Source organism: Schistocerca piceifrons, chromosome 7 (assembly GCF_021461385.2).
Source record: "Schistocerca piceifrons isolate TAMUIC-IGC-003096 chromosome 7, iqSchPice1.1, whole genome shotgun sequence".
NCBI classification, from domain to species: domain Eukaryota; kingdom Metazoa; phylum Arthropoda; class Insecta; order Orthoptera; family Acrididae; genus Schistocerca; species Schistocerca piceifrons.
The window spans coordinates 319,899,649-319,916,612 of record NC_060144.1 but is presented as its reverse complement, the minus strand read 5'-3'; the positions used below and the strand labels follow the sequence as shown (position 1 = coordinate 319,916,612).

General features: G+C 42.9%; 1 protein-coding gene across 1 annotated transcript in view; it reads left to right on the top strand.

Annotated features, from left to right (window-relative positions):
- The window catches only part of LOC124805334 (high mobility group protein 20A), a 95,344-nt gene that overhangs the window by 27,235 nt on the left and 51,145 nt on the right, over positions 1-16,964 (top strand). The window contains exon 4 of the mRNA XM_047265854.1: positions 14,470-14,619. Coding sequence (XP_047121810.1) covers positions 14,470-14,619 — 150 coding nt within the window. The remainder of the gene's footprint in view (positions 1-14,469; positions 14,620-16,964) is intronic.

Genomic DNA, 16,964 nt, shown 5'->3' with positions numbered 1-16,964 from the left:
CAGCATTAAAGTCTGATGTTAGTTCCACCTGTCCTGTTTTACCATTCTGCCCAGCCTACGATGTCCGACATCTGTACTGAGGAGTGGCTGCCCAATCCCACAACATTTGCATAGGGTTTCACCGTGGTTTAGCCACGTGTTGAAAATTCCACCATAGCACTTTTCGAACACCTGATGAGTTGTGCAGTTTCTGAAATGCTGTGCCAAGTGTCCGGGCCACTACAATCTGCCGTCTGTCAAACTTGGATAAATCGTCTACCTACCCCATTCTACACATGAACAGCACGCACACTGATACTACATGCACCACGCATGTGTCCGACTAGCAGTCGTTCCTCACCAGGAATATTCTGGCTGATCAATGTGTGTCCTTTTATTCTACAGTTGTTGCAGGTCACCCCGCACTTAGTGCACATAGCCCTCTCATGTTTCATAAAGCAGTATGGGAAAGATGGGAATGCCTACCACTGCCATTGCTGTGGTTGTGGCTGTTGTTGTTTGGTGTTTGGCATGTTGCTCTCCACCGCAACGCAAAGGGCACGTTTGTACCACTGCCACGTCACCTTCCCCCTGAGAATGATGCCAAACAACCAGGAGCAGGATCCACCGTGTTAACATCAAACCAAGCCTCAGTCTGATCGCCAGCACCATGAGACATCTCAAAAGATTGGGCAATATTTAACCCTTCAGCCAAAGACAGATTTTTGCACTGTAGTGCACACTGATGCACCTCCTTGCCAGGAGCCAACCAAACTATAGGACCATAGAATCAATGTAGGAATCGTGATGGGCATCGGTAACAAACTGACATTTGCGGCTGAGGCCATGGAGTTTGGCTGCCCAAGCTCCTAAGGCTGATGCGGCTGTTTATGACAGTGCCAGAACTCGACACACATTGCAATGACTTGCATGCATTTATGGTGATAATTAGACAACAACATACACATTTTGTCAAATGAAAGTGATGATGGTTCCTGGAGTGGGGCTAACTGGCACAACAACTGACAAATACAAGGGGAAATCCAAGAGAGAAGCAAAGCCTTGCACATATTAGCATCAGTGACACCAAAGGCAAGCAGGTGTTGCTGAAGCAACTTCTCTTAAGCTTCCTGGTCTTCAGTCGCATCATCGTAGGGGAGGAAGGGTGGCAGGTAGGCTGATGGCCTAGAAGCCTAAATAGTCACAATGACCTACAAATTCATAATAGTAACCATTAGAGTCCGTTGCCGCTCAAGGAGAGACTCGAGCATTGCCTCCATACCACTCAGGGGGCTCACCACTCTTTAGTAGGTTTCTGCTTGGCTACCACAGGACACCAGCCTTTGCAGCATCTTTTCCCTTCCCTGTTGAATGTCTATCTTCTTGCTATTCTTTTTCCCCTCCATTGGAGATTATGTCTGGGGTGTTATTGGGAATGTTCTGCATTGCCCATCGCTGACATAGGAATACCCTCACCACTGTTTTTCGTTCCCTTTTCCTTACTTTGTTTACCTTCTCCTGCCCTTCCTCTGCTTTGGCATTTGAAGTTGCTCTTTTTCTTTTTCCTTCCTGTGTTCCTCTGAAGTTCATGCCACGTGTCTGACACATAACAGGTGGCCGGGTAACGTAATTCCCAGCCCCAGGTCGACAGGTAGGGTTCGCATTTACCCCTGGTTACGGGCCAGGCCCAGGGAGGGAGGCCTGAGCTCCCCAAATTGCCGATTGATCCCTCTGTCAGGTGTTCAGGAGGTGTGATCTGTGGTGTGAACAATCACTTAAGGTGGTTGCACCCCCTTGTGAAGGGGGTCCCCACTTGGGAGGAGCACGCCATTGGAAACACTGGCAATCATGGTGGATTTTCTTGCAATGAGCCAGTCATCTTCACAGTCAACATTATGAAACCTAAACGGAATGAAGCTAACGATTCGAAGACCTTTCCAGCTGAACCACAATTCGTCATAGTTTCACATACTGAAGATGGTCAGTCCTTCGCAATGGTAAATCAAGTTACTATTCAGAAGGTGTTGGTGCAATTGCCGGTCGTGTGAAATCCTGCTCTCGTTTAGGGAAAGGCACTTTGCCTTGGAGACTACTTCTGATTCTCAAATATTACAACTGCTTGCTGCTTCACTTCTCCACAGCTATCCTGTTTGTGTCAAGGCCCATAGACCTCTGTATTCTTCCCATGGTGTTAATTAATACAACTGCTTCCTGCTTCGCTTCGCCACAACTATCCTGTTTGTGTCGAGGCCCATAGAGCTCTGAATTCTTTCCATGGTGTTATTTACACTAGGCTGCTCGACAGTCTGACTGAGGCTGAAATCCAATGATACCTCTCTGAGCAAGGTGTCATTGCTGCCCCTCGGGTGATGAAAAAGGTAGATTCCTCCTTAGTGCCCACACACATTCTTCTTCTCACCTTTGATAGAGTGATGCCTCTGTCCAAGATCAAAGCAGCTATGAAATAATCACAGTCCAACCGTACATTCCGAACTAGATGCGCTGCTACCAATGTCGTTGTTTCAACTACTCTCTAATGTCTTGTCGACACCTGGCCAGACATGTAACCTGTGGTAGGGATGCGCACGAGGTTGATTGTCCACCCCCTTCTCCCCGCTGTATCAACTGCAATGGTGACCGTGGTGACCATGCCACCACCTCTCGAAATTGTCCTGTGTATCTCAATGAATAGGCTGTCCAGGAGATCCGGTAAAGAATAAAGTGCCTTACAGAAAGACTCCAAGAAGTTGAACAAAGGCAAACAGTCTTCTCCTTCGCCAACTCAGATATCCTCTTCAGCGGTGTCGCCACGTGATACCCTCTCCTGGCTGACCTCCATATCACCTGTGTGCACCAACAAACATTTTTCTGCCCTGGACTCTGCAGATCGACAGAGGGAGAATGCTGACACCTCTGTAGATCTCATGCAGCAGGATCTTCCGGCCCCTGCACCCGGCAGCTGCTGAGGTGACATCCCTTCATTTTTCCCTCCTCCTCTTTCCTCGTTACGACTCTCCTTCAATAGAACCTTCGTGGCCTTTGATCAGACAAAGAGGATTTATGGCTGCTCTTAGAATTGTGGTGTCATGTTGTTCTCTGTATCCAGGAAACAAAATTGCATCCTCATGACTGTTTTGAGCTCCCGCATTTCTTCTCGGTCTGTTTTGACCTACCCTCCAAGGATGACATTCCATCTCATGGGGGAATCATGCTGCTCATATGGAATGACATTCAAAGTCATCCCATCTCCCTGACTAACCACTTTCAAGCTGTTGCAGTTCACCTTTTCCTCCCTCATTTGACCTTTTCCCTTTGTGCTGTTTACATCCCTCTGTCATCTGATGTCACCAGGGCAGACTTCCTCCAGCTTACTGGGCAGCTACCTCACACCTTTCTGCTGCTCGGTGACATTAAAGTGGAACATCCCCGTTGGGTTCTCCCAGAACATGTAAGAGAGGTACCCTCTTGGCTGACCTTCTTAATCAACTTAACCTCTTCTGCCTCAACACAGGAGCACCCACATTCCTTTCTGACTCCTCGCACACTTGTTTCCTTTTGGACTTATCCTTCTGCACTGCCCAGCCTGCCCATTATCTCGAGTGGTCCATTCTTTCTGACACCTACCCGAATGACCATTTCCCGTAGTGATGTATCTTTTGCATTTCTTGCTTATCGCTGCAGAATGTTCCATTCCTTGCACTTCCTCTTTATCACACTGTGTCCCAGTCCCTTGGTGGACTGAGGCGTGCTGCAATGCAATTCATGAACAGAGACATGCTTTCTGTGTTTTTAACCATCATCCTACAATGACAAACTGCATTCATTATAAACAGATACGTGCACAGTGTCATTGCGTTCTTTGGGATAGCAAAAAAGTTAGCTGGATTTCATTCAACCATTCTTTTAACATTTCCACCCCCTCCTCTGTCGTGTGGGCCAACTTTGACAGCTCTCTGGGACCAAGATCCATTCCCCAATTTCCGGCCTGACAGTACAGACTATGTCATCCTGGGCCCTATTGCTATCTCCAACACCTTGGGCCGCCATTTTACAGAAATGTTTAGCTCTATCTTCCTACTATCACCCTGCCTTCTTCAATAGGAAACGAGTGGAGGAGACTTGGTTAATACCCTTCTCTTCTCAGAATTGAGAGTGCTACCATGCCACCTTTACTATGAGGTAACTAGATCATGCTATCAGTTCATCCCGATCCTTCGCCCCGGGGGCAGGTGCTGTTCACCTTCAGATGTTGCAGCACCTTTTTCATGTGGGCAAGCACTTTCTGCTTAATATGTACAACCACATCTGGGCAGAGGGTACGTTTCCCAGATGCTGCTGTGAAGCCACTGTCATACCCATACCTAAGCCTGGTAAGGACAAACACCTTCCTTCTAGCTAACACCCCAACTCTCTCACCAGCTGTGTTTGCAAGGTGCTGGAACTTATTCATGCCTGGCTGGTATAGTGGTTCGAATCTCGCAATTTACTAACCAGTGCACAGTGTAGATTTCGAGCACACCATTCTGCAGTCGACCATCTTGTCACTTTGTCCACCTGTGTCATGAATGGTTTTCTGTGGAAATCCCAGACTGTGGCCGTGTCTTTCGATTTGGAGAAGGCCCATGACACCTGCTGATAAACTGGTATCCTCTGTACTCTCTGCTTGTGGGGCTTCCGTAGCCGCCTGCCCCATTTCCTTGAGGAATTTTAAAGACCAAGTTTTCAATGTGCGTGTGGGTTCTGCCTTTTTCGGACACCTTTGTCTAGGAAAACAGTGGGCCTCAGGGTTCCGTCCTGAGCGTCTTCCTCTTTGCTATCGCCATTAACCCTATAATGGCCAGTCTCCCACCAGGCATCTGCAGCTTCCCTTTTGTTGATGGTTTTGCCATCTATTGCAGTTCTCCATGGACCTGTCTCATTGAGCGACATTTTCAACACTGTCTCAGTCATCTTTACTCATGGAGCATCAACAGTGGCTTCTGTTTTTTGACTGACGAAACCATTTGTATGAATTTCTTGTGGCGCAATTGGTTTCTCCCACAGTCTTTACATCTTGGCCCTGTTGCTATTTCATTCATTGAAACTACGAAATTCCTAGGGCTCATGCTCGATAGGAAACACTCTTGACCCTCCCATGTGTCTTACCTGGCAGTTCACTGTACAGTCCCTCAATGTCCTATGTGTCCTCAATGGTACCTCCTGGGGTACAGACCGAACCACCCTCCTCTGTTTGTACCAGTCCCTTTTCCATTTGAAACTAGACTATGGGTGCTTTGTTTATGCATCTGCATGCCTGTTCCCCCTAGGCCATCTCAACACCACCATCACTCAATACTCACCATCATGGCATCCGTTTGGCCACTGGCACCTTTTACACTAGCCCAGTTGAGAGCCAGTATGCCGAAGCTGCTGAACTACCGCCGTCTGACTGCTGTGACTTTCTCTTCAGCAGGCATGCATGCCATTTGTCAGCAATGCATGACCACCCATCCTATGCCTCCTTTTTCAGTGACTCCATTGATCGCCAGTATGGGGCACGTCCCTCTTCTCTGTTACCTCCTGGAGTCCACATTTGGCTCTTGCTCTGGCAACTTGAAGTTATAACAATTGGATCCCATCCTCGTCACCAATTGTTATAACTTCAAGTTGAACAAATATATTTCAAGGACAAGGCAATACATGAAAGTCACAGATCAAGTAAACAGAGTAAGACGTGTGTACACTGTAACAGTCAAATCATAACTGAGTCCAAGTCTAGCGGCCGCTGGCTGGCTGGCCACTTAGGTGACGCTGCTGCTGCATGGCTGGCAGACAGCGCCGCATGTAGAGGACGCGTGTGACTGCACGGCGGCACTTTGAAAGATCGGCAAGTCAAAACACATTAAAACCCTGATATTCATTTATAAACACCCTGTACATTTATGTTAATCGAACCTAATGGTAATAAATGTAGCACCCCCCTTCCCCCTTATGAATTTTTTCAATGTCTTCCTTTAATCTGACCTGGTGGAGATCCCAAACACTGAATTCATACTCAAAAATGGGTCATACTAGTGTACAAAAAACAAAGATGATGTGACTTACCAAACGAAAGCGCTGGCAGGTTGATAGACACACAAACAAACACACACACAAAATTCAAGCTTTCGCAGCCAATGGTTGCTTCATCAGGAAAGAGGGAAGGAGAGGGAAAGACGAAAGGATGTGGGTTTTAAGGGAGAGGGTAAGGAGTCATTACAATCCCGGGAGCGGAAAGACTTATCTTAGGGGGGAAAAAGGACAGGTATACACTCGCGCACACACACACATATCCATCCGCACATACACAGACATCTCTGCCCAAACTCTTTGCCTTTACAAATGTCTGCTTGTGTCTGTGTATGTGCGGATGGATATGTGTGTGTGTGTGTGTGTGTGTGTGTGTGTGTGTGTGTGTGCGCGCGCGCGTCCTTTTTTTCCCCCTAAGGTAAGTCTTTCCGCTCCCGAGATTGGAATGACTCCTTACCCTCTCCCGTAAAACCCACATCCTTTCGTCTTTCCCTCTCCTTCCCTCTTTGCTGATGAAGCAACCGTTGGTTGCGAAAGCTTGAATTTTGTGTGTATGTTTGTGTTTGTTTGTGTGTCTATCAACCCGCCAGCACTTTCGTTTGGTAAGTCACATCATCTTTGTTTTTAGATATATTTTTCCCACGTGGAATGTTTCCCTCTATTATATTCATACTAGTGTTCTACAGGGTGTTGCAAAAAGGTACGCCCAAACTTTCAGGAAACATTCCTCACACACAAAGAAAGAAAATATGTTATGTGGTCATGTGTCTGGAAATGCCTACTTTCCATGTTAGAGCTCGTTTTATTACTTTTCTTCGAATCACATTAATCATGGAATGGAAACACAGCAACAGAACGTACCAGCGTGACTTCAAACACTTTGTTACAGGAAATGTTCAAAATGTCCTCCGTTAGCGAGGATACATGCATCCACCCTCCGTCGCATGGAATCCCTGATGCGCTGATGCAGCCCTGGAGAATGGTGTATTGTATCACAGCCGTCCACAATACGAGCACGGAGAGTCTCTACATTTGGTACCGGGGCTGCACAGACAAGAGCTTTCAAATGCCCCCATAAATGAAAGTCAACAAGGTTGAGGTCAGGAGAGCATGGAGGCCATGGAATTGGTCCGCCTCTACCAATCCATCGGTCACCGAATCTGTTGTTGAGAAGCGTACGAACACTTCAACTGAAATGTGCAGGAGCTCCATCGTGCATGAACCACATGTTGTGTCGTACTTGTAAAAGCACATGTTCTAGCAGCACAGGTAGAGTATCCCATATGAAATCATGATAACGTGCTCCATTGAGCGTAGGTGGAAGAACATGGCGCCCAATCAAGACATCACCAACAATGCCTGCCCAAAGCGTTCACAGAAAATCTGTGTTGATGACGTGTTTGCACAATTGCATGCGGACTCTCGTCAGCCCACACGTGTTGATTGTGAAAATTTACAATTTGATCACGTTGGAATGAAGCCTCATCCGTAAAGAGAACATTTGCACTGAAATGAGGATTGACACATTGTTGGATTAACCATTCGCAGAAGTATACCCGTGGAGGCCAATCAGCTGCTGATAGTGCCTGCACACGCTGTACATGGTACGGAAACAACTGGTTCTCCCGTAGCACTCTCCATACAGTGACATGGTCAACATTACCTGGTACAGCAGCAACTTCTCTGATGCTGACATTAGGGTTATCGCCAACTGCACGAAGAATTGCTTCGTCCATTGCAGGTGTCCTCATCGTTCTAGGTCTTCCCCAATCGCGAGTCATAGGCTGGAATGTTCCGTGCTCCCTAAGACGCCGATCAATTGCTTTGAACGTCCTCCTGTCGGGACACCTTCGTTCTGGAAATCTGTCTCGATACAAACGTACCGCGCCACGGCTATTGCCTCGTGCTAATCCATACATCAAATGGGCATCTGCCAACTCCGCATTTGTAAACATTGCACTGACTGCAAAACCACGTTCGTGATGAACACTAACCTGTTGATGCTACGTACTGATGTGCTTGATGCTAGTACTGTAGAGCAATGAGTCGCATGTCAACACAAGCACCGAAGTCAACATTACCTTCCTTCAATTGGGCCAACTGGCGGTGAATCGAGGAAGTGCAGTACATACTGACGAAACTAAAATGAGCTCTAACATGGAAATTAAGCATTTCCGGACACATGTCCACATAACATCTTTTCTTTATTTGTGTGTGAGGAATGTTTCCTGAAAGTTTGGCCGTACCTTTTTGTAACACCCTGTATATGCAGTCTCCTTTACAGGTGAACCGCATTTTCCTAAAACTCTCCCAGTAAAACAATGTGAGCCATTCCCCCTCAACGTTACAATCCTTAAATACTAGTTCCATTTCATATCGCTTTGCAACATTATGTCTTGATATTTAATTGACCTTGTTGTGTCAAACACCACACTACCAATGCTGCTTTGTAACATTACATGATTTTTTTTACTACCTATCTGCATTAACTTACATTTTCTACATTTACAGCTAGCTGCCATTCATCATACCACCTAGAAATTTAGTCTACATCACCTTGTGTACTCCTACATTTGTGTATATAGAGAATAACAGCAATGCTATCACACTTCCCTGGGGCCCTCCTAACGGTACCCCTATCTCTGATGAACATTTGCTGTCAAGTACAGTGTACGGGTCCTAGTATTTCAGAAGTATTCAAGTCACCAAAAGGTTCAAGATTTGATACACGGACTGTAGTGAAGACAGTGTATACTTCTGACCATTAAAATTTCAAAAACAGGAAGAATATCAAATAATAAAATTTTACTTATTGTGTGTATACAGTATGGTGGAATAATAAGTGGTTAGATTTGTAAGTGATGTGAATGCATACAAGGTGTAAAATTTAGTTCACAGCGCTTCCACCTGTGGCAGCAACAGCAGCTCTTACCTGGCTGGACATCACATTGAACTGAGAGTGGATGACAGATATGGGTACATCATTCCACGTTGCATCATCATTCATCAGTCACAGTGGCAGGCCAGTCTCTTAGCAACACATAACCAGATGTTTTTAATGGATAAGACATCTGGAGAAAGTACTGACCTGGACTACAGTTTTTTCGCATTCTTGCATTTTGTTGCTGAAAGATAACATGAGGAGGACATGGAAGTTACAGCAGTGCCAAGAGTCTTAACTCATCTGAAATTTTAGAGCTGCTGTCCAAATAACCAGTTATGCGACCAGAGGTGTCCAAATTACCGATTATGCAACAAAATATGTCTTACTTACCAGTTATGTGACCAGAGGTGCACATGATTTGTGCTCAGTGGAACCCAGTGCCATCACACCAGGTGCTAGGCTGTAAGATGAATTGTAACACACTCTAGTAGACATTTTTTCTTCGTACAAGAGGCACAAAGTGATCTTTTGACAAACGACCAACATTCAAAATCAATTTGTGACTGAGAACCTGCTGTGTAATCTTTTCTTATATGCAGAATTTAGGTGACATTACTCCTACCTACTTGTGGGAACTGGGCTACAATGCTTATCATTTCCTTAACCAAACATATAGTAAACATCATACCAATATTATGAAAAGGAAAGTTGCTGCTCACCATATAGCGGAGATGCTGAGTCGCAGATAGGCACAGCAAAAAGACTGCCATCAACCAATTTTGAGATTTGATGCACGTCATCTTCAGTATGTTACAGTTTTAATGGCCTACAAAGTACTTTGGGAGGAAAGTGATGAAAATACTGGCAATTATGAAACAAATACTTCTCATGAAGTTAACAGTGAAATCAGTGATGACTGTGATTAGAAGGGTGATATTGCTGTTTAATTTGTCTTCATTGCAACATAAAAAATGTGATTAAGGTGGACCATATTGTGAACCCCCCCCATGAACCATGGACCTTGCCGTTGGTGGGGAGGCTTGCGTGCCTCAGCGATAAAGATAGCCGTACCGTAGGTGCAACCACAACGGAGGGGTATCTGTTGAGAGGCCAGACAAACGTGTGGTTCCTGAAGAGGGGCAGCAGCCTTTTCAGTAGTTGCAAGGGCAACAGTCTGGATGATTGACTGATCTGACCTTGTAACAATAACCAAAACGGCCTTGCTGTGCTGGTACTGCGAACGGCTGAAAGCAAGGGGAAACTACAGCCGTAATTTTTCCCGAGGGCATGCAGCTTTACTGTATGATTACATGATGATGGCGTCCTCTTGGGTAAAATATTCCGGAGGTAAAATAGTCCCCCATTCGGATCTCCCGGCGGGGACTACTCAAGAGGATGTCGTTATCAGGAGAAAGAAAACTGGCGTTCTACGGATCGGAGCGTGGAATGTCAGATCCCTTAATCGGGCAGGTAGGTTAGAAAATTTAAAAAGGGAAATGGATAGGTTGAAGTTAGATATAGTGGGAATTAGTGAAGTTCGGTGGCAGGAGGAACAAGACTTCTGGTCAGGTGACTACAGGGTTATAAACACAAAATCAAATAGGGGTAATGCAGGAGTAGGTTTAATAATGAATAGGAAAATAGGAATGCGGGTAAGCTACTACAAACAGCATAGTGAACGCATTATTGTGGCCAAGATAGATACGAAGCCCACGCCTACTACAGTAGTACAAGTTTATATGCCAACTAGCTCTGCAGATGACGAAGAAATTGAAGAAATGTATGATGAAATAAAAGAAATTATTCAGATTGTGAAGGGAGACGAAAATTTAATAGTCATGGGTGACTGGAATTCGAGTGTAGGAAAAGGGAGAGAAGGAAACATAGTAGGTGAATATGGATTGGGGGACAGAAATGAAAGAGGAACCCGCCTGGTCGAATTTTGCACAGAGCACAACATAATCATAACTAACACTTGGTTTAAGAATCATGAAAGAAGGTTGTATACATGGAAGAACCCTGGCGATACTAAAAGGTATCAGATAGATTATATAATGGTAAGACAGAGATTTAGGAACCAGGTTTTAAATTGTAAGACATTTCCAGGGGCAGATGTGGACTCTGACCACAATCTATTGGTTATGACCTGTACATTAAAACTGAAGAAACTGCAAAAAGGTGGGAATTTAAGGAGATGGGACCTGGATAAACTAAAAGAACCAGAGGTTGTACAGAGATTCAGGGAGAGCATAAGGGAGCAATTGACAGGAATGGGGGAAATAAATACAGTAGAAGAAGAATGGGTAGCTTTGAGGGATGAAGTAGTGAAGGCAGCAGAGGATCAAGTAGGTAAAAAGACGAGAGCTAGTAGAAATCCTTGGGTAACAGAAGAAATATTGAATTTAATTGATGAAAGGAGAAAATATAAAAATGCAGTAAGTGAAACAGGCAAAAAGGAATACAAACGTCTCAAAAATGAGATCGACAGGAAGTGCAAAATGGCTAAGCAGGGATGGCTAGAGGACAAATGTAAGGATGTAGAGGCCTATCTCACTAGGGGTAAGATAGATACCGCCTACAGGAAAATTAAAGAGACCTTTGGAGATAAGAGAACGACTTGTATGAATATCAAGACCTCAGATGGAAACCCAGTTCTAAGCAAAGAAGGGAAAGCAGAAAGGTGGAAGGAGTATATAGAGGGTCTATACAAGGGCGATGTACTTGAGGACAATATTATGGAAATGGAAGAGGATGTAGATGAAGATGAAATGGGAGATATGATACTGCGTGAAGAGTTTGACAGAGCACTGAAAGACCTGAGTCGAAACAAGGCCCCCGGAGTAGACAATATTCCATTGGAACTACTGACGGCCGTGGGAGAGCCAGTCCTGACAAAACTCTACCATCTGGTGAGCAAGATGTATGAAACAGGCGAAATACCCTCAGACTTCAAGAAGAATATAATAATTCCAATCCCAAAGAAAGCAGGTGTTGACAGATGTGAAAATTACCGAACTATCAGCTTAATAAGTCACAGCTGCAAAATACTAACACGAATTCTTTACAGACGAATGGAAAAACTAGTAGAAGCCAACCTCGGGGAAGATCAGTTTGGATTCCGTAGAAACACTGGAACACATGAGGCAATACTGACCTTACGACTTATCTTAGAAGAAAGATTAACGAAAGGCAAACCTATGTTTCTAGCATTTGTAGACTTAGAGAAAGCTTTTGACAATGTTGACTGGAATACTCTCTTTCAAATTCTAAAGGTGTCAGGGGTAAAATACAGGGACCGAAAGGCTACTTACAATTTGTACAGAAACCAGATGGCAGTTATAAGAGTCGAGGGACATGAAAGGGAAGCAGTGGTTGGGAAGGGAGTAAGACAGGGTTGTAGCCTCTCCCCGATGTTGTTCAATCTGTATATTGAGCAAGCAGTAAACGAAACAAAAGAAAAATTCGGAGTAGGTATTAAAATTCATGGAGAAGAAATAAAAACTTTGAGGTTCGCCGATGACATTGTAATTCTGTCAGAGACAGCAAAGGACTTGGAAGAGCAGTTGAATGGAATGGACAGTGTCTTGAAAGGAGGATATAAGATGAACATCAACAAAAGCAAAACTAGGATAATGGAATGTAGTCTAATTAAGTCGGGTGATGCTGAGGGAATTAGATTAGGAAATGAGGCACTTAAAGTAGTAAAGGAGTTTTGCTATTTGGGGAGCAAAATAACTGATGATGGTCGAAGTAGAGAGGATATAAAATGTAGGCTGGCAATGGCAAGGAAAGCGTTTCTGAAGAAGAGAAATTTGTTAACATCCAGTATAGATTTAAGTGTCAGGAAGTCATTTCTGAAAGTATTCGTATGGAGTGTAGCCATGTATGGAAGTGAAACATGGACGATAAATAGTTTGGACAAGAAGAGAATAGAAGCTTTCGAAATGTGGTGCTACAGAAGAATGCTGAAGATTAGATGGGTAGATCTCATAACTAATGAGGAAGTATTGAATAGGATTGGGGAGAAGAGAAGTTTGTGGCACAACTTGATCAGAAGAAGGGATCGGTTGGTAGGACATGTTCTGAGGCATCAAGGGATCACCAATTTAGTATTGGAGGGCAGCGTGGAGGGTAAAAATCGTAGAGGGAGACCAAGAGATGAATACAATAAGCAGATTCAGAAGGATGTAGGTTGCAGTAGGTACTGGGAGATGAAAGAGCTTGCACAGGATAGAGTAGCATGGAGAGCTGCATCAAACCAGTCTCAGGACTGAAGACCACAACAACAACAACATATTGTGAACAGTTTTTGTAATTGTGTAATGTGTGATATTTTTTCTCCACTGATTTTTTTTCTCTTTCTTCTTATAGTCAGGCCAGTATGGTATGTAGAAACCATCTCTCTAAAATTTATTGCTGATACACAGTGATGTAAATCTTGATTTGTATGCTGAGATATATTAATTTACATAATTTGTTTATGTAGACATTTTCACATTAAAGTACATTGTGAGAGCAATCAAAGATATCAGATTCAGTGCGGATACCTAGTTTCTTGTCACTGCACTTGCATAAATTATTCCCAAGTTGTACACGTATAAATTATAGAAATCAAGAATGCAGTGTGCAAACTTTTATTTGATCCATTGAAAGTCATTTTATGTTTTATAGATAACACAATTATACCAAGAGTTATTGAGTCTCTGTAACGTAATTTATCAAAATGTGTAATACATATAAATATGTTATTTAAGTTTAACTTTGGGAAAACCATGAAAAAGACTTCATAATCTGTATGTATTATTACAATGTTGTGGCAGTTGCGTAAGGCACTGGACTCAAGATCCAAAGGAGTATGGTTCATACTTCACGTAGACAGCAAGATAATTTTTTTATGTATTTCCATTAAGCAATTTAGTAGCTTAGCTTTATGATTACATTCAAAAATGTATATATGCCTCTTGTACTTTGAATTACTGTAGTTAGCTAATTTCTTATTCTGTACATCATTTGCACAATTTTATGTCAGTTATGTGGAATGAGTCAGTTTAGCAAGTACTTGCACACAATCTTAAGAGCAAAACTTCAACATGCATAGTCACGATGGAGTGGCATGTAGACTGACTGAACCGTAATTTACACAATCCTTTGCTGAGTATGTGCTGAAGTTACCTTTCTGTATTAAAATAGACATTGACTATGTATTATCCTATTACAAAAATTAACCTGAAAGTAAGTAACGATATATTTAATAGTAAAATGTAAGCATTTATATTTTCATTTCATGAAAAGAGGAAAAACTTATTGAGAAGGTTACAAATAATTCTGTGTAAGATCAGGGAAATTCCAACAGTTGTGTAATTTGCACTATTTAGCAACAGATTACAGGAATTCAGTTCATTCTGTGACATGATTAAAATAATTTTTCGACATTGTACTGCATATAGTCTGCAGGTACCAAATCTGCGTGGTTGTTTATTTGTGAAAACAGCTTTATTAGTTTGAATCCATACATGTATGCACTTCATAATTTATTATCAATTTTATTTCAATTCCAGAGCTATCTAGATGCTGCTGAACAAGATCGTGAACGCTATGTCAGAGAACTAAATGCCTATAAACAAACAGAAGCTTATCGTCTATTCACACAGAAGCAAGTGGAGAAGAAACAGCGTCAAGATAAACAAGTAGAGCAAGTTGTCCAAGAGGTAACTTTAAAAAAATCATTGTTGATTACATCAGCTCTGTGACTTTAGAACATACCTCTGTCCAGACTGCTCCTGAATCACAAGTGTGGACCTTCTAACATTCTCACTATGGTATTTGACTAAACATTACATCGCTTTAAATTAAGCAGGAGGCCTTAATTCAAATTCATTCCATGATAAGCTGTACCAAACAGAGATAACTGGACATTCATGAGGAGACCTTTCTTGTTGCACTGCTGGAGTAGCAGTTGGAGAAAGTGTACCTAAGAAGATCATAGCAAATATTGCAAAGCTACAACTATGTTATAGTTATAAATTTGATTATTTTTATTTTTCACTTTATTTTGTACATTTTTGGTGTAGAAATTAAGTGAATTATTATAAACCACATATATTTCATAAATATAAGGGGCAGTCAAATGAAAATGAGATAGATGGAAAAAAGTAAGTAAAACTGTGTGGAGCAATAAGTAAAATAAGAGAAAGACAACCAGATTAGATTAGATTAGTACTTGTTCCATAGGTCATGAATACGACACTTCGTAATGTTGTGTAACGTGTCAGGATAATAAAAGGTGTCTATACTTTTTTTTGTGAGCGTTGGCAAATTACCCACTTACTGTATCCAAAAACTCATCTAATGAGTAGAAGGAGTTGCCATTAAGAAATTCTTATAATTTCATTTTAAATGCTATATGGCTATCTGTCAGACTTTTGATGCTATTAGGTAAGTGACCAAAGACTTTTGTGGCAGCATAATTTACCTGCTTCTGAGCCAAAGTTAGATTTAACCTTGAGTAATGAAGATCATCCTTTCTCCTAGTGTTGTAGCCATGTACACTGCTATTGCTTTTGAATTTGTTCTGCTGGCAGGTCGACAGACACACAAACAAACACAAACATACACACAAAATTCAAGCTTTCGCAACAAACTGTTGCCTCATCAGGGAAGAGGGAAGGAGAGGGAAAGACGAAAGGATGTGGGTTTTAAGGGAGAGGGTAAGGAGTCATTCCAATCCCGGGAGCGGAAAGACTTACCTTAGGGGGAAAAAAGGACGGGTATACACTCACACACATACACACACATCCATCCACACATATACAGACACAAGCATATATATATATATATAATGGAAGGAAACATTCCACGTGGGAAAAAAAAATGTTTGTGTTTGTTTGTGTGTCTATCGACCTGCCAGCGCTTTTGTTCGGTATATATATATATATATATATATATATATATATATATATATATATATATATATATATATATATATATATATATATATATATATATATATATATATATATATATATATATATATATATATATATATATATATATATATATATATATATATATATATATATATATATATATATTTTACACCAACAACCTGAAAACAGCTTTCGCACCCGCAACTACCCTCCCGACCTGGTACAGAAGCAAATAACCAGAGCCACTTCCTCATCCCCTCAAGCCCAGAGCCTCCCACAGAAGAACCCCAAAAGTGCCCCACTTGTGACAGGATACTTTCCAGGACTGGATCAGACTCTGAATGTGGCTCTCCAGCAGGGATACGACTTCCTCAAATCCTGTCCTGAAATGAGATCCATCCTTCATGAAATCCTCCCCACTCCACCAAGAGTGTCTTCCGCCGTCCACCTAACCTTCGTAACCTCTTAGTTCATCCCTATGAAATCCCCAAACCACCTTCCCTACCCTCTGGCTCCTACCCTTGTAACTGCCCCCGGTGTAAAACCTGTCCCATGCACCCTCCCACCACCACCTACTCCAGTCCTGTAACCCGGAAGGTGTACACGATCAAAGGCAGAGCCACGTGTGAAAGCGCCCACGTGATTTACCAACTGACCTGCCTACACTGTGAAGCTTCCTATGTGGGAATGACCAGCAACAAACTGTCCATTCTCATGAATGGACACAGGCAGACAGTGTTTGTTGGTAATGATGATCACCCTGTGGCTAAACGTGCCTTGGTGCACGGCCAGCACATCTTGGCACAGTGTTATACTATCCGGGTTATCTGGATATTTCCCACTAACACCAACCTGTCAGAGCTCCGGAGATGGTAACTTGCCCTTCAGTATATCCTCTCTTCTCGTTATCCGCCAGGCCTCAACCTCCACTAATTTCAAGTTGCCGCCGCTCATACCTCACCTGTCTTTCAACAATATCTTTGCCTCTGTACTTCCGCCTCGACTGACATTTCTGCCCAAACTCTTTGCCTTTACAAATGTCTGCTTGTGTCTGTGTATGTGCGGATGGATATGTGTGTGTGTGTGTGTGTGTGTGTGTGTGTGTGTGTGTGTGTGTGTGTGTGTGT